Here is a 26,236-nt window from a genome sequence, read left to right on the forward strand (position 1 = left end):
TGGTTTGGAAGGCAAGAACCCCCAGTACCTGACATCTCTCTCTTGATATTGGGCAGGTCAGCCGGGCAGGAGTTGCTAACCGTCACAGCTGGCTCCATCATTCCTGGGTTGTTGTACACATCCAGGAGGTTTCCAGACACTGGCAGCTGCACATAATCATAGGAAGAGTTCAACGTACCGTATTTTTCGCTCTATAACACGCACCGACCATAACACGCACGTAGATTTTAGAGGAGGAAAACAAGAAAAAAAATATTCTAAACGAAATAGTGGATATATGATTTTTGTGGTTCATGCTGTGGCCACAGACATGTGATCTGACAGTGAGTTTGGAGTAGCCCAATGCAAAAATCCTGAGGATCCATGTGGATCCATGCTTTGTAACCACGGAGGAGGGAAGGAAGGGGAACCATGGATCCTCTGCTCACGACTGCAGCAGATCCCCCCCGCCACCCGCAGGCATTCGCTCCGTAACACGCATAGACATTTCCCCTTACTTTCTAGGAGGAAAAAAGTGAGTGTTATGGTGCAAAAAATACGGTACTTTCATATGGATAAGACTGGCCCAAGTGAGAAGTGGGCATGGTCTCCAGGCCACAGAGCTCTGACACCACCTTGGCAGCTCTCTGCTCTTCAGTGTATTACAATTCACCCAACAGCGCTGCACACAAGCTGGCTCCAGGTCCCTTTGGGGATTTGGTTAAAACAAGATATACGCTACCGCAATTAACAAAGGAGAAATTTATTCAGCAACGGCATCCTCTCGTTTTTATCAGAGCTGCTGACGAAAGCAGAAGCTGAAAAGTTTCTCTGCATAAGTAAGATTTATTAACTTCCACCCATTAATGCAACAGATTAAATCAATGAACTGTTTTTTTAAAAAAAAATTATAATAATCAGTTGACAGCCCTATAAGTTGTGCTAGCTATGGCTGGAAGTCCTGATCCATTTTAAATTCCACTTCCCCCCACAATCACGTCTCTGCCGAGAACCAACAAAAAAGGCTACTCACAGTGCTGGGCATCTGTAGGCCTCCGTAGTTAAGGATTTCATCATTGTAGCTGGATTCCAGGCTGATGATCTCATCAATTACATCATCAATCTAATTTTTAAAAGGGAAGCAGTTAAACCTGAGATAAGAGACCTTAATCAGAAGTCTTTATAAAAGCAAGGAGGGAGGGACAAACAAAAGGTAATTGAGGCAGAGTTTTACTCACCTCTTTCTCAGAGCTGGAGCCAATGTTCAGCATAGCCATGGGGCTATTGGGAGCACTGCCAGGACCCCCTGCCACTCCCGGCTGCTTGGCCAAACCATGTTGGGGCTCAGGAGCAGAGGCAGCCTGTGGGGAGCAGGTGGAGGCCCCAGGACTTGTCCCAGCTACAGCCTGTGTTGCTATCTTGCTCCCCATGGCAGTGGAGAGGTACTGCTTCACCTGTTGCCTCTGCGCCTGTTGGATGTGATACTTGGTGGGGTTCTCCAGGTGGGTCTGGACCTAAGCTCACAGGTGAGAAGAGAAGGGCCATTAGCCACAGGAAAAAGAACGCCAGCCAGCCAGAACTCAAGCGACTGAAGACCAACCTCTGCACTTACGAGGGAGAAGGATTCATTTCGAAGAATAAGGAGCAACTGCAGGGGCAGCCTATGTGCTTGCCAGATGTTCTGGACTATCCCTGCCTTAGAGCATGCTGCTGACTCTTCCATGGGATCCTTCTGCCCATTTCTTGAGCCGGGCTGAGCTCAAAGCGATGAGGAGTATTATAGCCCAAAGCATTGGGAGGTGCACCATGTTGATAAAGTAAAGGTAAAGGGTAAAGGGACCCTTAGGTCCAGCTGTGACAGACTCTGGGGTTGCGGCGCTCATCTCGCTTTATTGGCCGAGGGAGCCAGCGTACAGCTTCTGGGTCATGTGGCCAGCATGACTAAGCCGCTTCTGGCAAAGCAGAGCAGTGCACGGAAACGCCATTTACCTTCCCGCCGGAGCGGTACCTATTTATCTACTTGCACTTTGACGTGCTTTCAAACTGCTAGGTTGGCAGGAGCAGGAACCAAGCAACAGGAGCTCACCCCGTCGCGGGGATTCGAACCACCGACCTTCTGATCGGTAAGTCCTAGTCTCTGTGGTTTAACCCACAGTGCCACCCGCATCCCTTATAGCATGTTGATAGCAAACCCCAAAGAGCACCTCAGCTGGCTTGAGACCCTAGAGATAGTCACGCTCAACAGCAATCGTAAAAGACACAGATTGTCTAAACCAGTAATTCTTAAAACTGAGCAGCATAAGTGTCAGGGAACTGCCATCGGAGCCAGAGGCGGAGAGAAGGCTCCAGAGCGATGCTGGAGAGGGTCCCAGCAGGGAGAGAGGCAGCCCATCTGCTGGGGAAGGAAATCAGCGTAACACCAGGGGTGAAGGGGGGCAGATGGGGGAATCGGAGGGAAGGCTCCAGGACTCTTCACCGGAGACCAGTGGGGAGAGCACGGGTCCTCCGCTGCCCACACCCTCCCTGCGCAGAAGACTTCCGCGCAGGGAGAGTAGGATTAGACTTGGCGTCAAAGAACTTCTTTGCTGGAAGAAGTTCAAGAAACGCCCACTGACGGATTCTGCCAGCGATTGAGAGCCACGGGTGAAAGGCTGTCCAGAGAGAAAGGGTTCAACCAGGTAACCTAGCCAGGAGTGGCGGCAACTTACGCACGAGCAACCCCTAGAACCATTACAATAAGCGTGAGCACAATGAGCCTAGCCTTGAGTAACAACTGCTGGACATGGATGCAGTCACAAGCAAACGCCGGTGTCAGCAGAAGGCAATTTGGTTATGTTATCTTGGTCATTAAGCAGACGTGAGCTCTCCAAATAAAAGGCAGGATGGAAATGTTTTGAAATAAATAATGCATTTGAAGGGAATCAAAGAGGCCAGATCGAGACCCTTCATGTCACGGGGCAGAACCACTGACCCACCAAGCCCACCAGCTCTGCTGATGGGAATTGCAGTCCAAAAACCTCTGGAGAAACACCACATTGGGGGAAGCTGACCAAGCTTCTTCCTGTACTGACCTACCGAAACCAGAGGCCACCAATGTCATGCCACTGGGCATGGTGCCCGTGAAGCCTCAGAGACCCCCTTCCCTATGTAATCCTCATAGAACTCTAGCCCTATGGTTGCCATTGATCTGATTCTGAATTGATTTTAGAATGTCTTTTAATTAATTGATTGTGATTTTATATAAACTGTGCTATTTTTATTGTTGTTAGCCGCTCTGAGCCCGGGTTTGGCTGGGGAGGGAGGGATATTAATAATAATAATAATAATAATAATAATAATAATAATAATAATAATTAATAACCTCACCAGCAGTGAGAATTGCTACTTTTTTCTCCCTTGAAATGCACACAGAGCTTAAGGAGGAAGTTGAAAGAGAAATGTTCTTTCCCACTTCCTTTTTTCGCCTTTATTGCACTTTTCAAGGCTCTGATTCCGCTGGATCTGACCTTTGGGGAAAGCATTTGCGTGTGTGGGGGGGGTGCACACTTCCTTTTTGTTTCTCTGGGTGGGGGCTGATCCAGGGGAGGGGAGAGAGGAGTGACTGGAGAGGGTGGCCCCCACTGAAAAGTTCAAATGTACCCACGGATCTAAACAGTCAATGAGCGCTAACCTCAATGGTACCACAAGCACGCAGCAGAAAGACGATTCAATGATGACTTATGCCATCCAGCTCAAGCCATCAACCATTTCATGGGCATCTTACACTTTTCCCTGTTACAGTGCTGTAGCATCCCACCCCCAAAGAAGAAAATGCCCCCACCACTAGGCCACCCAGCCCTCCTCCTGCCACACAGTCCCTCTGGGCAAGATCAGAGCCGACTACCAACCCTCCTGGACTTCCTCTCTCCTTCCGACTCACCTTCAGTACCTCCACAGGAACCTGGGCAGGGGCAGGGCGGGCGAGGGGGCTCATGGAAATGGCGGGCGTGGAAGGGGCCGGTGGCGCCGGAGTGAACTGTGCCGCCTGCTGCTGCTCCCGGCGCTCCTGTTCTTGCGTCTGCGCCCGCATCAGCTGCTGGCGGAGAAGCACGCGGGACGACATGGCGGGACCCTGAGCTGGGGCACTCGGAGGGCTGCCGGAAGAGAGGAAGGAGAGAACATTCAGCAGCCATCAAGGAAATCTCACTACAGTCATACCTCAGGTTGAATATGCTTCATGTTGAGCGAATTCAAGTTGCGCTCCGCGGCAACCCGGAAATAACGGAGTGAGTTACTTTCGGGTTTCGCCACTTGCGCATGCGCAGATGCTCAAAATGACATCACGCGCATGTGCAGAAGCGGCAAAAAGCGATACGTGTGTACACAGACATGCCGTCACTAGTTACGTTTGCTTCTGGATGCGAATGGGGCTCCGGAACGGATCCCGTTCACATCCCAAGGTACCACTGTACCAGGGTTCTGCACACTCCTGTAATGAAACTACAGTCATACCTCAGGTTACGGTTGCTTCATGTTACGTTCTTTCAGGTTACGTCCCGCGGCGACCCGGAAGTACTGGAAAGGGTTACTTCCGGGTTTCTTTGTTTGCGCATGCGCAGAAGCGCAAAGTGACATCATGCACATGTGCAGAAGTGGGTGGGTGGAGTTTGGGAATCCAAAGGGTACATAAATATAGTTTGTTCTGTTTTTACTTTGCTTTGCTATTGGTATGGAAATTGGGAAAGTCGTGTAAGGGAAATTTTGGTCGACTTTAGGAAAAATGTTTAAGAAAAAATAATGAGGTATAAATATTGATGTGTAAATTTGGATAAGTTAAAATTGGTTATTAAAATGGTCTAAACTAAATGAAAATAAGGTTTGTAAATATAAATTGAGGAAATGGAAGAAAGAAGAAAAGTAAAATAATAACATGTTAGAATAAATTAAATGGAGAAGTAAGTTAAGGATTTGCTGAGCTAATAATTTAAATTGGAATACAAGAAGGGGAGGCATGAGGAGGTCTGAGAAACAAGTTAAAAGAAAATAAGTATTTGAACTTTTAAGTGTTTTTAATTGTTTTTAAGTTTTGGATTTTTGGATTTTTCGTTATCTTTTTTTTCTTTTTTCTTTTTATATGTTTTTTCCTTTTTTTGAAAATGCTAATAAATCTTCATTTTAAAAAAAGAAGAAGTGGCGAATCGCAACCCACGCGTGCGCAAACGCTCCACTGCGGGTTGCGCTCTTTTCATGTTGCAAATGGGCCTCCGGAACGGATCCTGTTTGCAACCAGAGGTACCACTGTAGAGACAAGATTCCCTGACCTAGACAAACCTGGACGCAGAACAAAACAGGCAGTCGAAAGCTGATGTTACTAACGAAACATTAGATCAAGCACGTTAGAGAACTATTTTTTTAAAATGTATAAAACTGGGAGGTCAGCCTCAGAGATGGAATAGAAATAAAAACCTACCGAATAGGAGAATTTAATGTTGAATGTCAATAGAATACTTAATGCTGAGATTCTGATCCATTTGAGTGTACATCTTTGTCAGACAACAGTTCCGTCGGTTGGTAAAGTTGTTTTAAAAGATAAATTTGTTTTCTACACTCAGAGTTCTGCACTGGTTTCGGTTGAATGTTAAATATTTGTCCCTATCGCCATCTTGTGTCTCTAAAAAGTTGAAAAAAATAAATGGAAGCCACAGGTGGGGGGGGTGATGTTACTGAATTTTATTTGGATAAACGTTAAATTATGCAAGCTTTCCTTTTTTAATATGGAACAAAAATACATTTTCCCTTCAAGTTCAGGCATGAGGAACCTGTGCCCCACCAGATTTGGCTGAACTGCAACTCCCATCAGCTCTAGAAATTATGGCAAATGGCATGGGTTGATGGGAGTTGTAGTCCAGCAACTTCTGGAGGGTCACAAGTTCCCCACATCTGCTCATGATGTTTTTCACAAGGAACACGGAGGGTATAAGCAAGTCGGACCCCTGACAATTGAGTCCAGTTGCGAATGACTCTGGGTTGCAGAGCTCATCTCACTTTAAAGGCCGAGGGAGTCGGCGTTTTTCCGCTTCCACAGAGTTTTTCTGGGTCATGTGGCCAGCATAAGCTGCTTCTGACGAAACCAGAGCAGCGCACGGAAACAGCATTTACCTTCCCACCGGAGTGGTACCTATTTATCTACTTGCACTGTGTGCTTTTGAACTGTTAGGTTGGCAGGAGCAGGGCTGAGCAACGTCGTGGGGATTCGAACCGCCGACCTCTTGATTGGCAAGCCCAAGCGGGCACAGTGGTTTAACCCACAGTGCCACCCACATCCCAGGATTCTCCAGTGAGCAATGCCATCTAAAAACCATTTGAAACATTGCTTCTCTGACCTGGGCAATGCGTTTCCCAAAGATTGTTGCCTCCAGCGTCACCATGGAAATCGTTCTCCCAACAATCTGTCAAACCTTGCAAATCCTCTCTCTCTCTCTGTTGTTATTACCGTAATTGCTTGCAGGTAGCCTTGAAACCCGCCCTCTAGCACTGATGTCATGGGCAGAACTCAGCCCTCAGTTGAAAGGGGCTCCTTGCACAGAAGGAACAACTGGAGGAGAGCAGTGTTGAATTCCACATTGTCACTCAACATAGATTCCACTCTTTGGCAGGTTTTAAATAATTACACAAGATTCTTTAGAGAAAGAATCTTGTGTAAAATTCTAATATTTGCAAGACTATTATTTGTGTGAATGAATTTGTAAAATCAATTTTTTAAAAAATAAAAAAGACTGATTCCAGCTCAGCTCTGTTTCTCATGGCTTGCTCCTGTAGAGCTACTCTTCCAGTAAACGTCAAGGAAATACACAACTATTTGACTTTCCAGAGACATCTGAAGGCAGCCCTGTATCAGGAAGGTTTTACTGTTTGACGTTTATTGTGTTTTTAATATTTTGTTGGGAGCCACCCAGAATGACTGGGCAACCCAAATCAGATGGGTGGCACATAATAAAATTATTATTTTTTATTATTATAATTTCAGATTTCAACAAAGGCTAGAACCTCCAGATACTTTTTATATGCTCTGGCATTCCTTTATGTCCTATGTATCAAAACCATCATTTTCAAGACAACCCTCGTCACAAGCGTGATAGATTTGGAACTAGACTTGATGATCTGATAAAGTTGATAATCTTTACTTGAACTTTGTTATTTCAAATCATGTGCAACTACTCATTTTAAATGCCTATTTTATATTTTTGTTTTTCATCTTTTGATTTGCCTGTTGTTATAAATGTTCTCTCTCATACACATCATAAAATGAAATAATAAAACTTTACAAAAAATAATAATAATAAAGATCACAAAGTCTAATTTCTTTCCAGCCTACAAAATACCAAGGTCTGTCTCCATTTTTGTTTTTTAAAAAGAGGAGGTGGTAAATAAGTTATGTGAGTGGGGACTGAACAAGTGCCAGGAGTTTCATTCTAGCTTTAAAAACTACACAGACAATTTATAAGAATGGGCTTTGTGTTATTGATTGTGTTTATTTATTGGACTTATTACCTGCCCTTGAACCCAGAAGTTCCCGAGGCAGCTGACAACATTTTCATTACAAAAGCAACAAATCAAACAAAACATAGAAACTTGTAAAACTTGTCATGAACCCACAACCCAGCAGAAGGGACTATAAATCAGTTCTATAAATCAGTCACCTCCACAGACCCGAACGAAAAAGTACCGTATTTTTTGCTCTATAAGACTCACCTTTTCCCTCCTAAAAAGTAAGGGGAAATGTGTGTGCGTCTTATGGAGCGAATGCAGGCTGCACAGCTATCCCAGAAGCCAGAACAGCAAGAGGGATCGCTGCTTTCACTGCGATCCCTCTTGCTGTTCTGGCTTCTGAGATTCAGAATATATTTTTTCTTGTTTTCCTCCTCCAAAAACTAGATGTGTCTTGTGGTCTGGTGCATCTTATAGAGCGAAAAATACGGTACATCTTGACTTGATGGTGACCTACTGACATGGGGGACCACGGTATGTCCAGTGGGAAAGAGTTTCACATCCAGAGTGCTGCAACAGAGACGGCCCTGAGCACAGAGGCTGATGAGGTCCGTTCAGCCCGGACACTGAGGTCCAGCTCCGAGGGCCTTCTGGCGGTTCCCTCACTGCGAGAAGTGAGGTTACAGGGAACAAGGCAGAGGGCCTTCTCGGTGGTGGCGCCTGCCCTGTGGAACACCCTCCCATCAGATGTCAAGGGAATAAACAACTATCTGACTTTTAGAAGACACCTGAAGGCAGCCCTGCTTAGGGAAGTTTTTAATGTTTAACACTGTATTTTAATATTCAGTTGGAGCCACCCAGAGTGGCTGGGGAAACCCAGCCAGGTGGGTGGGATATATACAAATTATTATGAATTATTATTACAGTGATCCGTGCAAGATGCACATTCACAACCTGCAGCATTCGCAACCCGCGTCTATGCATGCGCGGGTTGCAATTCAGTGCTTCTGCAAATGCACAAAGCGTGATTTAGCGCTTCTGCGCATGCGCGACTGCTGAAACCCGGAAGTAACCCATTCGGGTACTTCCGGGTTTCGGCAGTCTGCAACCCGAAAAAACGCAACCTGAAGCGGCTGTAACCCGAGGTATGACTGTATATTATTATGAATAAGCAGGCCACCTTTGCATATGTAAATTAAACAAGTAATTGTGGGTGCCATTAAAGGATAGGAAACTCCATTAACTATCCATACAGTAACAACAGAAATGAACAAGCTTGGCTGCTTTGATCATTGTGCTGGGAGGATGTCCTGATCCGTAACATGAACAGAGTACAACATAACTGCAGCTGATCTGCAGATCACCAGACTAAAACACCCAGAAATGCAGAATGAGGTTGCTGCCGTAGGATCCTTAAAATCAGAGCTTCAAGAAAGAGGAAAACGGGCTGGGGGAAAGAGGGAGGAACATTTTCAGGCCCCCTTGGATGTGAGGAAGAAACTCAAAGATATGTGGTCAATTTCTGCTTAATAATTAGCCACAAGAACGGCAGATCCCTGTGATTAAGGGCCTATCTCCACTCACTGGTCATAGTCCTTTTTAACTGCAACCCCCAACCCTTCTCCTCCAACATACCTAATCTCCCTGCATTGTTCTCGTTCCCTGCTCTGCAACCTACAACTCTGAACCTCTCTCTCTCTTTAAGCAGCCCCTGCCTACATCCTGCAAGGGAGAAGTTGTAAAAAAATGGACTACTGGTAAAAACACACACACACAAAAACCACTATGCCAGTTGAAAAACTGTGGCATACCCTCACCCTTGTTGTAAACAAAATATGTCCTTTTTCCCTTATGGGGTATCCAAGAGCCCGTATAGAGTCCTCACATGGGTTCTCTATTGGTAGGAGAAAATATCAGAGGCCAACCAGGGAATATTGAGAAGCAAAGCAGCTAGTAAGCCTGATCTTTATTAAAGCTGTTGCAACAGGGTGCTCCCCTCACACGCAGGAGAAGGAGGAGGACCCCGAAACAAGGTGTGCATGCCCTTATATAGAAATTTTAAATTCCCTGCCCTGGAGCTCCAGACCACCCCTCCATACATCATACCTACATCACAGAAGGGGTGTAACCCAAGAACCCCCCCCCCCACATCATACCTACATCACAGAAAAGACGGTCTACAACAGAAATTTGAATGTTGTTGTTTTTCCTGTCTCCCTGGTTATCTAATAATGCCTTATCTGATTGCCTTTCCTGGCAGTATTTTCCTGGTAGTCTGTCACCCTTTGAAATGGTGATTACTTAATTCCTGTAACATTACTAAATTCCTGTAATGACCGATGGAGAACCTGCAAAGGGCTCTTGTGTTCCCCATAAGGGAATAAGGGCAGATTTTCGTTTATTGCAGATTTCGTTTATTACACTAGGAAGCTAGATGGTCCATCTAGCTCATTATTGCAACTGCAAACAGCTTTCAAGGGTTTCAGATATGACTCTACCTCCTCCTAGGTTCAAAAGGAGATGCCAGGGATTGATGTGGGAAATTCTGCATGCAAAACTGATCCTCTACCTCTGAGCCAATTGCAGATCTTGTGCTCTGAGTGAAGAATTGGCTGCAGGAGACAGCAATGGGTTGGCAAAGGAGGGGAATTTCCCCGTCTTGTTTGCTTCCCTCCTCACTGTTTGGATTGCATCAGACGGCTGCCTGCCTCACCAAGTCCAAAGGTGAACATGGGTCAGAGAACAGCAGCCAGCTTCTACAGCCACTGCCTACCAAACCCAGTCCAACTGACAGGCGATCGCCGACTTTTGCTGATGCACACATGGGAAACCCCATGCAAAATGGTCACCACCTTTAAAAAACCCCAGAAGCCTTCCTTTGGGAATTATAGGGACAGAACTACCCAAACTGTACAGAAATATATTCATGTATGTGACTACAGTGGCAAGAATGCTACTTGCCCAAAAAATGGAAAGAAGAAATCCTAGTGAAAGAAGAATGCATACAAAAACTTATGGAATACGCAGAAATGGCAAAACTTACCGGAAAAATAAGAAATCAAGATAACAAACTTTTTATAAAAGAATGGAAATATTTATATTGACAAATAAACTGTAAACAGATAAGAACATTGGCAGGATTGTTGCAATAACCTGCAGTTTTATAAGAGCATATATTTAAAGGAAATGACTAAATGAGTAAATTAAGTTAATTTGGAATATGCAGAAAATATAAAAAATAAATTTAAAGAACTGCAGGAAGAGGGGGAAGGAAGTCGAGTTTTGAAATGGTAAAATGACTGTAAAATTATTGAAATGTATAAAAAAGAAAATAAATAATAATACTGTAATAATAATAATAATAATAATAATAATAATAATAATAATAATAGAATGGTCGCTGCCTGTACACCATGCTCAGCGAGACGTTTGTACAGAGAGACTCATAAAGGAACAGAGGACACGGGGGCAGGATAGGAACCTCAGGGAGAAAGTGTAAGTCCATAATGCCAGGCCACCAAGGGAAAAGGGTTCCCTCACGTGTGCAAGGAAACATCCGGGGTACAAATCCCTCACAACTGTTCCCAAGAACCATTTGGGGCCTTTATGAAAATCCAGTGTTTACCACGCTACGCTGGAGAAAATGCCCAAGCAGTCTGAATTTAACTTCTGTTTCAAATAAGGAAGCTTCCTTCTAAGTCTCCTGATCAAGGACAAAAAAAATCTAGCTGTGTCGGCAGAAGTCTCAAACGCCTTGGTTCTCAAACACCGAAAACCTGGAAGTGTTCCAGTTTTCAAACGTTTTTTGGAAGCTGAACATCTGATGTGGCTGTCGGCTATTGTTTCTGGGGCACCTGCACCAATCAGAAGCTGTGCCTTGGTTTTGGAACATTTCAGAAGTCAAACAGACTTCCAGAATGGATTAAGTTTGGAGCTTTGGTTTTTGATATTTAATTTGCGCTTTTTTGGCATTTTTGGTTAATTTGTTTTAGTGACTGTGTAGAACCCAGTCCAGCTACTGATGGATTGATTGTGTGACTGTGGAAATGGATAAAAGCCCCCCATCCAAACAATGACTATCATCAGTGCAGGTAAGAAAAAAATAAAAATTAATTTTTATCATCTACAATACCGCCTTATTTATTTTATAGTACAGTACAGTGGTGCCCCGCAAGACGAACGCCTCGCAAGACGAAAAACCCGCTAGACGAAAGGGTTTTCCATTTTGGAGGCGCTTCGTAAAACGAATTCCCCTATGGGGTTGCTTCGCAAGACAAAAAAAATCTTGCATCCCCCCGCGGGTTTTTTTCGCTTTTTTCTTCCTTTTTTAAAGCCGCTAAGCCGCGTATCAGCTGTTCCGCTGATAAGCCGCTTAACAGCTGATCGCTGGAAGCCGCTTGACAGCTGTAGCGCTAATCCGCTAAGCTGTCAATGGGCTTGCTTCGCAAGACGAAAAAACTGCTATACGAAGAGCCTCACGGAACGGATTAATTTCGTCTTGCGAGGCACCACTGTACCTTGATTACTGCTTTCATTTTATGGATCAATGGTCTCGTTAGATAGTAAAATTCATGTTAAATTGCTGTTTTAGGGATTGTTGTTTTTAAAATATGGAACGGATGAATCTGTTTTGCATTACTTTCTATGGGAAAGTGCGCCTTGGTTTTGGAACGCTTTCGTTTTGGAACGGATTAAGTTTGAGAACCAAGGCACCACCATATTAGAATCTTCAGCAAGGGCAGCAATTCTGTCCGGAGACATCATCGCTGCCAAGGGACGTGGGCAAGGTAAAGAGAAACCATAGCTTAGCCTGACCTCACGTCATCTTTTCCTCTCCCTAGGAGGCTGAAGTCCTTAAATGAGCCACCATGCTGCTCTAAGGATCATCAATGCAAAAATAATGGAGGCATCTACACATCCTTCTGCCCCAGTGAGGGGTAGCAGAAGCACCGCAAGGATCCAAACATGAGGAAACGTGGGAAAGGATGGTCCGTCTTTGTTTCCCTTGTTTACTTGCGCAACAGCAGCAGATCAAGCAAATCATCCCGACTGACCTCAAGGTGATCTTGGGGTATTCGGAAAGCCTTCCCCTTCTCTCCCCGCCGCAGCCCAGAGGCCCTACCCTCAAGCTTACAAGACGGTTCCAAGATGGCGGCCCTCTGGGCTCCTTACCTGACTCCAATGGGCTGGCTCTTCAGTTCGTAGAAGTTGTCGCTGCTCAGCGAGAGGATATTTTCCAGGTCAATGTCAGCCACAATCCCAGACTCTGGAAGGAGGGAGTTGAAGCTGTTGGAAGAAAAATACAAAGGTCACGGGGTCAGAAAGGCGAGTTCTCTTTGAACTGCAATGGCTATTATCTCGGACAACAGGCTGAGACACAGACCCAACTCAGCCTCTCTCCATAGGAGCAGAAAACATGCATTTAACCAGCTTTGCTGAGGAGATAAGCTCCTTTTCTGGAGACATCTGACTTGCCCATGGCCATTCACAATCTTCACAGTGGACTCCTGAAACATGCTCTACATGGGACTGACGTGAAGAAACATTCCTAACATTCAACAGGTGCAGAAACGCCACCACTGGACTGCTACCTGGGCCAGGTCAGTCAGAACATATTATTCCAGCCTTGTCCAATCTGCACTGATTGACTATTCATTTCCAGGTTTCAAGACTGACAAATTCACAGGTAGAGCAAAATGTAGCAGCCCGTTGCTTGACTGGGGCTAGCAGTATGGAGTATAATATATCATGCCAGTTTTGAAACACTTACTCTGGGCTACCGGTCAGTTTCTCGGTTCAATCAGAAGTGCTGGTTCCCACCTACAAAAGCCCTAAAGCGTTTGGGACAAGGGTACCTAAATGACCACCTGTTCCCACATGATGGCACCTACATATTGAAATTGCCTCAGAGGACATAAGCCTACCAACCAAATCTCAACCTTTTCATATTTACAGTGGTACCTCTGGTTAAGAACTTAATTCGTTCCGGAGGTCTGTTCTTAACCTGAAACAGTTCTTAACCTGAAATACCACTTTAGCTAATGGGGCCTCCCGCTGCTGCCGCACAAATTCTGTTCTCATCCTGAGGTCAAGTTCTTAACCTGAGGTACTACTTCTGGGTTAGCGGAGTCTGTAATCGAAAGTGTTTGTAACCCAAGGTGTTTGTAACCCAAGGTGTTTGTAACCCAAGGTACCACTGTACTTCAAAAGAGTAATCTAGATGAGTTTGGTAACTCCATTCAATGTACACCAAGCTTGGCACAGATATGAAGTTGGCTTGCTTCTTAGATTCCTCCTCAGTGTATACGTTCCTATTCCAACACTACCATTGTTGTCCAACATGCATCTGATAGCACAGGGACTGTGAGCAGATCCATAAAGCACATCCAACACTGTCGTTCATTAAGGGTGCTGGGAATTGTAGCTTGTGTGGAAAACTACAGTTCCCAGGACTCTGTGGGATAAGCCAAGTGCTTTGAAGGTGCATTGGCTGGGCTTTCAATGTATGGTGTTGATCTGCCTTGCAAGCGCCTCGGTTTGCAAAGTGCCTAATTCAATCCCCGCTGCCTGATACCTTGAAGATTTGGTGTCAGCATAGACAATATGGATGGATCCATGTTCTAACTCTATATAAGGCAGGTTCTGGTGCTCTAATAAGAATGCGGGCCCACATCGCAATGCATATATCAGTCTTTTTAACATTTATTAGCTGGCCTTCAGCCTTGGCTCTCAGAGCTGCACACCCTGTAGACTGCCAAATACAATAAAACAACAAACTGCAGCAGTAGATTAAAAGTCTGGATTGTTTGGTCTATAATGTCACTCCTGAAAGCACTACATAAACATTGAAGCATTCTTATTAGTCATGTACTACTTGTAAAATTGCTAGTCACAGACCACATACAAGGAATGAACTGCCTCAACTACACAAATAATTTCAACACATGCAACCTGCATCAACACAGAGAACCACAGGCCATGCAGCGGTTCCTATGAACACACCCTGTCAACCTTCTGGACCAATAGGCAAATGGCCCACAGCATTATCTCCTTCCCAAGTTTCATCTTACCCACTTGTGACAAGAACACTTTTGCTTTTCACACCTCCCATCAACATATATGCATCTCTAGCACAATGTCAAAAGTGTCCACAATGTCCAAAGGTGTTCATCCCACTCGGATTGGGGGTGGTGGAGGAGAGAAAACTGGTACAGAATAGCATAAAACCTGGGGAAGAGGAACCTTCAGGTGCTGTTTTACCAGGGTTAGAATAATGTCACTAGAGCTATACCTTCCTTGGTGGCCAAATTTCTTTTTTTAGCTTTTAAGCGTCGCAAGACTATAATTGACTGTATTGATATGGGGCTATCTGTTTAGCCCATTTTAGTGTTGGCTAAGTTCTAAAATCTTCCTGGATGTTTTAACTGTGTATTGACAAATGTATTTTTTTCTGACTGACGGTCGAATAAAAGGTTGATGATGAATACCACTGTTAGAAACTCAGATATATAAATTTATCACCAAATGGCATTTTAAACCTAGGTTACAGTCTCCATAACAGAATAGGGATGTGCTTGGGGGGGGGGTGAGATTTATTATTATTATTCATTTAATTTCTATTGTTTTGTACGTTTAAGAAAAAAATATCAAAGTTGTGTAAAGGTAAAGGTAAAGGTACCCCTGCCCGTACGGGCCAGTCGTGTCCGACTCTAGGGTTGCGCGCTCATCTCGCTTAAGAGGCCGGGAGCCAGCGCTGTCCAAAGACACTTCCGGGTCACGTGGCCAGCGTGACGAAGCTGCTCTGGCGAGCCAGCACCAGCGCAGCACACGGAAACGCCGTTTACCTTCCCGCTATAAAGCGGTATCTATTTATCTACTTGCACTTAGGGGTGCTTTCGAACTGCTAGGTGGGCAGGAGCTGGGACCGAACGATGGGAGCTCACCCCGCCGCAGGGATTCGAACTGCTGACCATACGATCGGCAAGTTCTAGGCACTGAGGTTTTACCCACAGCGCCACCCGCGTCCCGTTTACAAAGTGGTTTACAACGCGTTAAAACATCAAATAAAACAAGACATAATAAAACAAATTCAAGCTTCAAGGAAAACATTTCAGATCCTTCCCTAAGTGATGTTTGGCTTTCCCCATATTTATTTACCTACTTTATTTTATAACACTGTCCCATAGCAGAAATACTCTAGGAAGCCAGGGTGGTCCCCAGATGTTGTTGGACTACAACTCCCATCATCCCTGAGCTCTGGCCTTGCTAGCTAGGAGTGATGGGAGTTGTAGTCCAACAACATCTGGGGACCCCCAGGTTGAGAAAGGCTGGGTTAGAGTGTCGGACTAGGACCTGGGAGATCAGGGTTCAAATCCCCACTCAGACATGAAGCTCACTAGGTGACCGTGGGCCAGTCAGCCTCTCAACCAACCTCACAGTGTTGTCTTGGGGATTAACTGAGGAGGGGAGTGAACCATGTACTCCATGGAGAAAAAGATGGGGTATAAATGTAATAGATAAGCTCTTCTGCTTAAGAAAGTTGGAGGGGGAAGCCAGAGGGAGATGTCGGTCGCCACTGGACCCACACCAGTCACAAAACGTGCCTGGGGGATTTAAAAAACAGGGCTGTTCTCTCATGAGACCCAGCCAACATGGTGAATGGTCAGAGACAGTGGCGGGTGTAGTCCACAGACTGAAGGGCCACAGACTGGCCCTTCCTAGTGTAGTGGTTGAGAAGCACATGAACTGGGAGATGGGCTTCTCCAGTTCATGATCTGAGCTCAGCCATGAAAGCACCAGGCCTTCGGCTAATCAGTACCCTTAACCAAAGGTCCCTGTCAGCAGTACTGAAGGAATAACACTGTCTCATCCCATAGGATTGTTGCTTGCAGCAATAAAGATTTTTCAATATATACAGCACCATCAGTGCACTCAGTATGTGAAGCACTCACCGTACCTGAATTCGCTGTACAGTATAAATAAATATCAGTTATTAGAGCTGAAATGCTTAATTAGCTAATCAGCTTGATCAATCAGTTAGAAGTACTCTGATTAAAAACATGGCCCCTAAAGAAGAGCAGGATTTTTTAAAAAAAAATATTAAGGGAATTGATTTTCTATTTAAAATTCTGGACTTAGCGGCATAATCGTATAAATGTTTACATGGAAGAATGTCCCACTGCAGTCGGGGGATTTACTCCCCAGGAAGTGCCTATAGGATTTCACCCCTGAAGCATTGATACATTCCAAACCAACATAGAAGCCATTACTCCAAACAACACACTATTTATGTCTCGCTCCTCTTATCTTATACCCGTAGTGATGTATGGAAGTGAGAGCTGGACCATAAAGAATAAAGAAGGCTGATCTCTGAAGAATTGATGCTTTTGAATTATGGTGCTGGAGGAGACTCTTGAGAGTCCCATGGACTGCAAGAAGATCAAACCTCTCCATTCTGAAGAAAATCAGCCCTGAGTGCTCCCTGGAAGGACAGATCCTAGAAGCTGAGGCTCCAATACTTTGGCCATCTCATGAGAAGAGAAGACTCCCTGGAAGAGACCCTGATGTTGGGAAAGATGGAGGGCACAAGGAGAAGGGGACGACAGAGGACGAGATGGTTGGACAGTCTTCTTGAAGCTACAAACATGAGTCTGACCAAACTGCGGGAGGAAGTGGAGGATAGGAGTGCCTGGCGTGCTCTGGTCCAGGGGGTCACGAAGAGTCGGACACGACTAAACAACAAGTCTTATCTATCCACAGACGCTACCATGCCCTTCCAAAACAACCTTTCCACAATTCCCCTTGTGCAGCATTCACACAAAACGCAGCTCAAGTTGCTGCTCTTCTATCTATGATGTACATTCTAGATCTGTGGGGTAGGTACAAAAGCATTTGAACAGCAACATAAAGGAAATCCTCAGGGTTATCCGTACCGCAAATGTTGGGCTGTAATCAATTTATGAGCACACTAGACAATCCAACAGCAACAAACCTCTTAACCTGATTTTAAAACCTGCAACCTGGGATTACCCCCTCCATTTCCATTAGAACTTTGCTTTTCATTAAGTGTGTGGATGGATCAGCCATGCAACTTTTGGGCAAAGATATTCACGATTGGCTTTAGCCAATATCAGCAATTAGGGGTGCAAGTTGTCACTGGAAGATTCATCAACTACAGCTGTTGCCGTGTTTATTTTTACAGCAATAAACACTGGTGTTACCAAAGAACTGGGGGGGGGGGGGAATAGAATAGAAGGCAGCTTGTGCTCACAATGAATGGTGGTGGTTGTTTTTTTCAGCTAAAGTTGTAACAAGAGCAGCCTTCCTGAACCTGATGTCCTACAGATGCTGGACTCCAAATCCCATCAGCCCCAGTCAGCACACCCAATAGTCAAGGAATATGGGAGTTGCAAGCCTACAACATCTGGCAATCACTAGGCTGAGAAAGGATATTGTATGTCCACTTCATACTCTCTCCAATATATATCCCCACCACTGCCACAAAAAACACCATCTATGATGAGGTTTGGTAATATGTACATCAGGCATAGGCAAACTCCGGCTCTCCAGAGGTTTGGGACTACAATTCCCATCACCCCTGACCACTGGTCCTGTTAGCTAGGGATGATGGGAATTGTAGTCCCAAACCTCTGGAGGGCCGGAGTTTGCCTATGCCTGACGTACATCAAACTTACCAACCAAACAACTTGTTTAAAAGCCAGTAATTAATCAACTAAAATTCTCTAATCAGCTGACAGCATTTATATAGCACGTTTCAGCAGCCTAAACAATTCATCCAAATTGGTGTTTCCCAAACTTGGGTCTCCAGCTGTTTTTGGATGACAGCTCCCATCATCCCTAGCTAGCAAGACCAGTGGTCAGGGATGATGGGAATTGTAGTCCAAAAACCGCTAGCGACCTAAGTTTGCAAAATATTGATCAACAGTATTTCTGTGCGCTCCTGCAAAGGTCAGTATTATTAGTGCCACATGGCAGACAGGAGACAAGCACACTAATCCTGTAAGTATCTACTCGGAGGTAAGTCCCAGTGAGTTAAATGGCACTTCCAGATTGTGTTAGGTGCTGCAAAGCTGCAATCCTATACAGTGGTACCTTGGTTCTCGAATGGCTTAGTTGTTGAACAGATCGGCTCCTGAACGCCACAAACCCAGAAGTAAGTGTTCCAGTTTGTGAATTTTTTCAGAAGCTGAACATCCAAAGCTGCTCCCGCTTGAGTGCAGGAAGCTGCTGCAGCCGATTGGAAGCCTCGCCTTCATTTTCGAACAGTTTTGGGAGTCAAACGAACTCCCGGAATGGATTAATAATAATTTATTATTATTTATACCCTGCCCATCCGACTGGGCTTCCCCAGCCACTCTGGACGGCTTCCAACAAAATACAGTATTGAAATACCATAATGCATCAAACATTAAAAGCTTCCCTAAACAGGGCTGCCTTCAGATGTCTTCTAGAAGTCTGGTAGTTGTTGTTCTCTTTGGCATCTGGTGGGAGGGAGTTCCACAGGGCAGGTGCCATAGAAGACCTCTGCCTGGTTCCCTGTAACTTGATTAGTTTAAGAGCTAATGTGCAAATACTGTAAGCCCCAATGACCAGTAAAAGCCACAGGATTGCACCAGAAGGCAACTTAGTGAAGGGATTGAGAACCGGTGGCCCTGCAGATGTTTTGGGCCATGGCTGATGGGACTCCTGCTACATCGGCGGGTCACAAGGTTCCTCAACTCTGCACTGAATGACTTCTCAGGAGCAAAGATGAGATTTGAAGGGTGGATGTCCCAGCAGCTCCTCTTCCGAGAAACTGCGCCGCCCAGCTCTGTGCAGAGGAGTTACGAAACCTCCCCACCAATCTCCTTCAAGTGGACTAGTAACTTCCGACAAAAAAGCCAACTCTCTCATTCTCTTGACACGAACCGGGGGAGGAAGGGGGAGTGGCAAAAACTTCCTGCAATCCTTGGCTGGGGGCCAAGCTCGCTGAACGAGATGGGATTCATTTCGAACTTGGGATTGTTGGGGGCGCACATTTAAAAAATAATATCTGAATCTTAAATGCCACGTTATGTATTTTGCTTTGCTTTGCTTCGACCTGTCGTTATTTGTGACCATTGATGCGCGAGAGGGCGGTGTTATAAGAAGCTGCGAGAGGAGATCGTTCTGCTGGCTGGTTTTGCGTAAAAGCGCATTTCTGGAAAATAAACCCCAGCCCACAACTCCACCTCTTCTCTTCCCCACCCCCAAAAAAACACCCCCAACCAGGTTAGACGATGTTGGGAAGGAGGGGGGCGTTGCTGGGAGTTTCCTAAGCCCGTGAGAACTAGGATCGGGCCCGGATCTCGCTCACCTCCTCCTCCTCCTCCCTTGCCGGCGTCTTTTCCCCAGCTGGCCGCGGGCTGCTCGGGCTGCTCCTCCACCAGTTCTCCGCGGGCGCCGCGATCCTTCGCTTCCCTGCCCCACTTTAGGCCTCTGCCCAGGGCTGGCGGCGGCGGCGGCGGCTGCATTTCCTGGTGCGGGCCATTTTGGAGAAGCATTTTAACCCGGCATCCCTGGCTGCGTGGGGAGGAGGCGAGCGCAAAAGCAGAGCCCGCCCTGGGTGTGTGTGTGTTGCACGCACAGCGCCTTCTCCACCAGAAGCCCCAGCTGCTTTCCCGCGAAGGGAGCCACTTCCCCACCCCCGATCTCCCTTTATCTCCCCCCCCCCCAATCCACACGAGCAAACGCAATCCGTGTTGCGCATCCGCAAACGCGCCCTTGTTTGGAAGCTATTAATAGCGAGCCCGGGAGCGCAAGAGGCTCGGCAGTGCGCCCCGCTGGCCGCCAGGGGGCGGCAGGGAGGCTTCATTCCAATCCCCCAAGGGGCCCCCGCCCTTTCCTTCAGCGGTGGGGGGGGGGACTGCTTAAAGGGACCGCGCCTGGATTCTTCAATATGGTTACTATAGGTCTTCGTTTGCTGCGTTGTCGCCGCACCCTGAGCAGAGAAGCGAGTTGCAGGCATGGGAAGGAATGTATCGGAGGCAAGATTTTAAACAGATCAGTCTCTGTTATGTCTTGTAAATTTATCATAATATTTTACTTTTATATTTTGAACACGGTTTCTCAAAGTGATAAAAAAACAAACACATTCGCTCAACGATGTTGCAAAAGAGACTAGTTGGCTTGGCAACTGTATCAGCTAAACATTTACAGGCACCAGCGCTGGACCAGAAGCAACCAGCGACAAAACTTGCAAAGCAGAAGGAACAAAAACTGAGATTTTGCTGCGCCTGGAATTGAAACTTTTAAGACACTTAATTTTTAACATCACAATCCGCAGGATTCTTCAAAATGATTTGTGTGCTGAAACATTTTCTTTTGCATTTGAGAAAGATCATCACCCAGTGCGCCATGTGGCTGAAATAAGACAGGGGGGCTGCAACAAAATGTTGCAGTGTGGCTTCCTCTCCTAAGGGGATGACTCCAGCCAGCCTGGAAGGAACAGAAGCCCCATGGGCGGGGGGGGGGGAGAGGTGTGGGGGAAGCAGATACCTTTGCTTGACCACTCCACAAGCCTTCTGCTGCTGTGCTACATAGCTACCCTCAGGAGAAGAATTCCCTCTCCCACCCAACCCTTCCTTCTGTAATATCACTCTATAATACAGGCAAGGAGTTTAAATTTCACATCACCCCACAATCCTGATTCCCGCTTCTGAAGCTTACTCTAAGGGATGTGAGTTAATTCCCCTTTTCCTCTCCCCTCCCAAGATCCAATCTTTCCCTCATCTCCACAACCGGTACCTCAACATTTCATCCTGGAAACTCACAAGTCCTTGTCAGTCCTTTGAGGGGTGTTATGGTTTAAATTTACAAATTTATATACTTTTGTATACCTAGGGCAGGTGTAGGGAACCTCTGAGCCACTAGATATTGCTGAACTACAATTCCCAACATCCCTGGTCATTAGCCATACTGGTTGGGGCTGATGAGAGTTGTAGTTCGGCAACATCTGAAGGGGCAAAGGTTCCCCACATCTCACCTTGGCAGTACGTAGAAACTACTAGCTTCTTTTTGTGTTGCTCTGTTTCACTTCCAGTTGATAGTGAACTTAGTGGTTGAGTGCCTATTAGAAGGCATGACAATACATTAAAATAATATAATATTATCCCTGTTTTGCAGATGGGACAAACTGGATCTGAGAGAATGACTCACTAAGCCCATTCCAGAGCTGTATCTATGGGGGGGGGGAGCTTTCTTTGTCCAGAGGGGCACTGTTGAGGCTCCCAGCCTATGTGTGTGCATACACAGATGCCAATCTGGGTCTTTGACCCGGGTGAAATGAAGCCTAGATTCACCCCTGCCCAACCCTAACCACGTCTACTCAGAAGCAAATCCTACTGAATCAAATAGAGCTTTATTCCAAATGAATGGGGTTAGTTAGGATTGCAACCAAAGTCTATGAGAAAGGTAAGACCGGAACCCGAGTCTCGCAAATCCACATCCAACTGCCCATACCTTACAAGCCACAAATGTATCTACTCTTAAGTCCACGGTTTCCCAATCGCCTCCCCAGACATATTTCAGACATAATGTGGGTAAACTACTGGGGTTTATCCAAAGGTGGCCCCGGAATTTATCTTCCCACCCGGCCAATGGTCTGGGATGTAGCCAATGGAAGCTGTAGTCGAGCAATACAAGTGTCTTTTAACCCTGATGGCTATGTTCTAGCCATAGCTGTCAACTTTCAGATTTGAAAATAAGGGACCAGCAGCCTCAAAAATAAGGGATCAGCAGCCTCACCTGTCCCGGGGGACAGTCTATGGGATATCTAACGATCCGAGATAGCAGCGGGAAACAGCGCTGGAATAAGGGAATTTCCCGCAAAAAAAGGGAAGGTTGACAGCTATGATTCTAGCTCTCCTGGAGGGAGGGAAAATGCAGTTGCACTCAAATCCTGTTTCTGAGCTTATTCCCCAGGCTGGGCATTGTGAGTGCTGCTGGTCTGGATTGGACCTTCACCTGATCCAGCAGGGCTTTGGCATTCTTATGTTCTTGAGGGCCAGAGGTTCCCCATCCCTGCCATGATCAACAGAGACCACTATCCCGTTCCCCACATCATTGTCAGACTTGCGTCTCAAAGGTCCATCGTCTACATTTGTTGTTTTTCCAAAGCCCAGTAAGCCAAGAGTGCACATCTCAGCAAAAGTCCAGCTCTTGAGTCTGAGGCAGGTGGCCTGGGGGTTGGGGGCAGGGAGAACGGAGCAGAAATGGGAATTTGAATGACAGTCAACAAGAGAGCCCAAGGCTGGCACTGATCGGTTTGCAGGTAAAAGTTGAGATCAGCAGAAAGTTTTTGCAGAAAAGGGAAGAATTGGAAGCTAACTGCACCCAGAGAGGCACTGCTGTCAGCAAAACAGGAGGAAAATGAGTCACTGACTGAGCTACTTCTCTCTCCTCCCGCCCCCCAGACACACACCACGAACACACAGATAATTTTGTGGTTTTCTGCAAATTCAAACCACGGGGCTGGGAAAACACCAGGAGCCGGCAGGACACAGAGCTTTTGTGTCCCTCTTCCAAACCCGAGAGGCCTGGATTTTGCAGGGGAATTCCTATTCCCTTAAGGGGTTTGGTCTAGGTCTTCTGTTTTCATTTTAATTGGGGTTATATAGTTAACCCTAGGTCATGGAAGTCCAGCCTCAGCTGGGTGAGAGGTGGTAAGAGACATGCTTTTGGCACATGCTCAGAGACACCTCCTTTCCACTCTTCTTCCAGGCTTCTGAGATTAGAACCAGCTCTCTGTGCTTAGCCCAGGTGAGCCCAGACTCAGATGAAAAGCAGTTTTACATGCCATGCACTGCAAGGAGGGAAATAAAATAAATAAAATAAAATAAAGTTCCTAAAGCCAGCTGGTCTACAGCTAAAGTGTCTTAAACTGAAAGCAGGAAAGTATTATCGACTTGCATATAGGCCTCCAAGCAGGGTTCGAAACTCCCATTTTTCTAGGCGCATTTTGTGACAGGGAATTTCATTAGTGCGAGGAGTTTCTAAGCTCTGGGCGCAGTACTGCGCCTAAGATTTCAGATTAAAATTGCAGAGTGGAAGGAAAGGAGTGCAGAGGTACCTCGGGTTAAGTACTTAATTCGTTCCGGAGGTCCTTACTTAACCTGAAACTGTTCTTAACCTGAAGCACCACTTTAGCTAATGGGGCCTCCCGCTGCCGCCGCACCACCAGAGCACAATTTCTGTTCTCATCCTGAAGCAAAGTTCTTAACCCGAGGTACTATTTCTGGGTTAGCAAAGTCTTTAACCTGAAGGGTCTGTAACCCGAGGTACCACTGTACCTTTTCTGCCTCCCCACTTCCAGCTACTCTCTGAAGACTGGAAAAGAGACCCTCTTAAGAATATATAGGGGTGGGGGGGCAGGGGAAGGACTAGACCATATGAAAAATGAACGTACTATTTTAGCTGCAGTTCATTCATTTTCAGCTTGGTATTCTCGTTCTAAAAATGTGCACCTAGACAATCTGTTGTTGTGCCCACAACCTAGAAAGTTTAACGTGCCATTTAGCTCCTAGCTTTCATATCTCAGTTTCTAACAGTGCCTCCAAGAGCCCTAACCAATAAACAACACTTCCCCTTCCATAATGGGGGGGGGGGGAGAGAGAGAGAGAGAGAGAGAGAGAGAGAGAGAGAGAGAGAGAGAGAGAGAGAGAGAGAGAGAAGAAAATCACGGACCCCGATTCCCAATAACGCCAGTGCTCCAGGAGTCACTTCCTGTGCACAAGAGCAGAATTCTCTTTTTTTCACGCCGCTCCGTTCAGACGTCGGGGACCAATTGGACCGCGACAGCGAACACGCGTCGGGCCTCTCCCCACGAGTCGTCCCGTCCGCGCGCCTTGGAACGCTAGCCTAGCGGGAAACGCAGCCGGCCTTTCTTGCACGGGGATTCACAAGTGCCGTTGCACGGATAAGTGATCCGGGAGGCGACTCGGATTCCCCAGGGGCGCCTGCCGAAGATGCCCCGCCCGATCCTAATCCCGATCCTAAGCGCGCAGCGGGCGCCTTCTCACCTGAGCAGCTGGAGCGCGTCCGTGGATCGCGGGTCTTCCACGAGGACGTAGACGGTGGCGGGGGGCGGCTCCGGGTTGGGGGGCCTCTCGCTCGTGTCATGGGACATCATTCCCCCGCCCCCCCCCCGACTGGAGCCCCCCCCCGGTAGATAATCTGGGGCTCCCGGCGGCTAATGCGGGGAGAGGCGCTCCGGATCCAAGTTGGGGAGAATGGCGCAGAAGCGATTCAGGCCCAAGAGCTGCGGGTTCAAGAGACCCGTCTCCTCCCAGCGCGGGAGAAAAACATCCAGCCGGAGTGTTGCTTCATTTTCCGGCTGGAGAGGGAGCAAGCGGGGGGAGATCTCCACGGGAAATGACATCAGACTGGGATCCTCCCCCGGGTGGAGCTGGGATCGGTGGCGATCTCTTTGCCGAGGCGAAGCGACGGGGTCTTAAAATTGCTCGGCGCTCAGCTGGGATCTAGTGATGTATGGAAGTGAGAGCTGGACCATAAAGAAGGCTGATCGCCGAAGAATTGATGCTTTTGAATTATGGTGCTGGAGGAGACTCTTGAGAGTCCCATGGACTGCAAGAAGATCAAACACATCCATTCTGAAGGAAATCAGCCCTGAGTGCTCACTGGAAGGACAGATCGTGAAGCTGAGGCTCCAATACTTTGGCCACCTCATGAGAAGAGAAGACTCCCTGGAGAAGACCCTGATGTTGGGAAAGATGGAGGGCACAAGGAGAAGGGGACGACAGAGGACGAGATGGTTGGACAGTGTTCTCGAAGCTACAAACATGAGTCTGACCAAACTGCGGGAGGCAGTGGAAGACAGGAGTGCCTGGCGTTCTCTGGTCCATGGGGTCACGAAGAGTCGGACACGACTAAACGACTAAACAACAACAACAACAACAGCTGGGATCGCTAGCAAGCGTGCCTCTGAGCGTGTGCAGAATGATCGCCGCCGCGGATGACTGAGATTGCAGGTCCGAGTCCGGCTTGTCAACTTGCGCCCTTGAACCTCACATTTTTAGACGGATGGGCCACCTGCGTGATGTTGCCAACTGGGGGGGAAAGGTTAGGTCTCCCTAAGGCAACCAGTAGCTGGGGTCTGTGAGAGAAGCATCGAGGTAAATAGATTCCAGGGTCCGGATCTGATCTGGTGCTCTCCCAAAGCAACTTGCAATACTCTTCCCATCCTGTATTAATTCGGCTATCAGCTAAGACCCTGTTCCAGCCTTGCTTGTCTGAATTTGCTAAACTTCTGTCGTTACTTACGGTTATCATATTTTATTCATTCCTTCGCAAGAGCACCTAAATTATTGAAGAGATTTGTTATACAGACAAATATGACAGTATTGCCATCAGAGAATCGAGCTGTCGATTCCCGCATTGCAGGGGGTTGGACTAGAGGACCTTTGGCTCCCTTCCAACTCTTAAGAGTCTATGATTCTAGAAATCAGTGGATTTCATTACCACAAGTAATAGTTGCTGTCTCACAGGCTCTTCTGTCTTGTCCCTTTGCCAGCAGACAATATAAAGCTGCCATACATACAGTGGCGTAGCGTGGGTTGTCAGCACCCGGGGCAAGGCAAGTAATTTGCACCCCCTAACCCGTGGATTTGCACCCCCTAACCCGTGGATTTGCGCCCCCTAACCCCCAGATGTTGCGCCCGGTGCGGCCGTCCCCCCTTGCACCCCCCACGCTATGCCACTGCATACATATAAGGAAAGAATCTACGGAATCTCA

General features: G+C 46.7%; 1 protein-coding gene across 2 annotated transcripts in view; it reads right to left on the reverse strand.

Moving 5' to 3' along the window:
- TFE3 (transcription factor binding to IGHM enhancer 3) overlaps window positions 1-24,844 on the reverse strand; it is a 34,161-nt gene extending 9,317 nt beyond the window's left edge. For both annotated transcript variants that reach the window (XM_081894396.1, XM_081894395.1), the window contains exons 1-6: window positions 24,504-24,844; window positions 12,619-12,732; window positions 3,899-4,112; window positions 1,218-1,493; window positions 1,013-1,102; window positions 29-146 (exon numbers count right to left, since the gene is read on the reverse strand). In XM_081894396.1, coding sequence (XP_081750522.1) covers window positions 29-146; window positions 1,013-1,102; window positions 1,218-1,493; window positions 3,899-4,112; window positions 12,619-12,732; window positions 24,504-24,613 — 922 coding nt within the window. In that variant the 5' untranslated portion in view covers window positions 24,614-24,844. The remainder of the gene's footprint in view (window positions 1-28; window positions 147-1,012; window positions 1,103-1,217; window positions 1,494-3,898; window positions 4,113-12,618; window positions 12,733-24,503) is intronic.
- Between the last annotated feature and the right edge of the window lie 1,392 nt (window positions 24,845-26,236).

Source organism: Podarcis melisellensis (assembly GCF_964234715.1).
Source record: "Podarcis melisellensis genome assembly, chromosome: 17".
NCBI classification, from domain to species: domain Eukaryota; kingdom Metazoa; phylum Chordata; class Lepidosauria; order Squamata; family Lacertidae; genus Podarcis; species Podarcis melisellensis.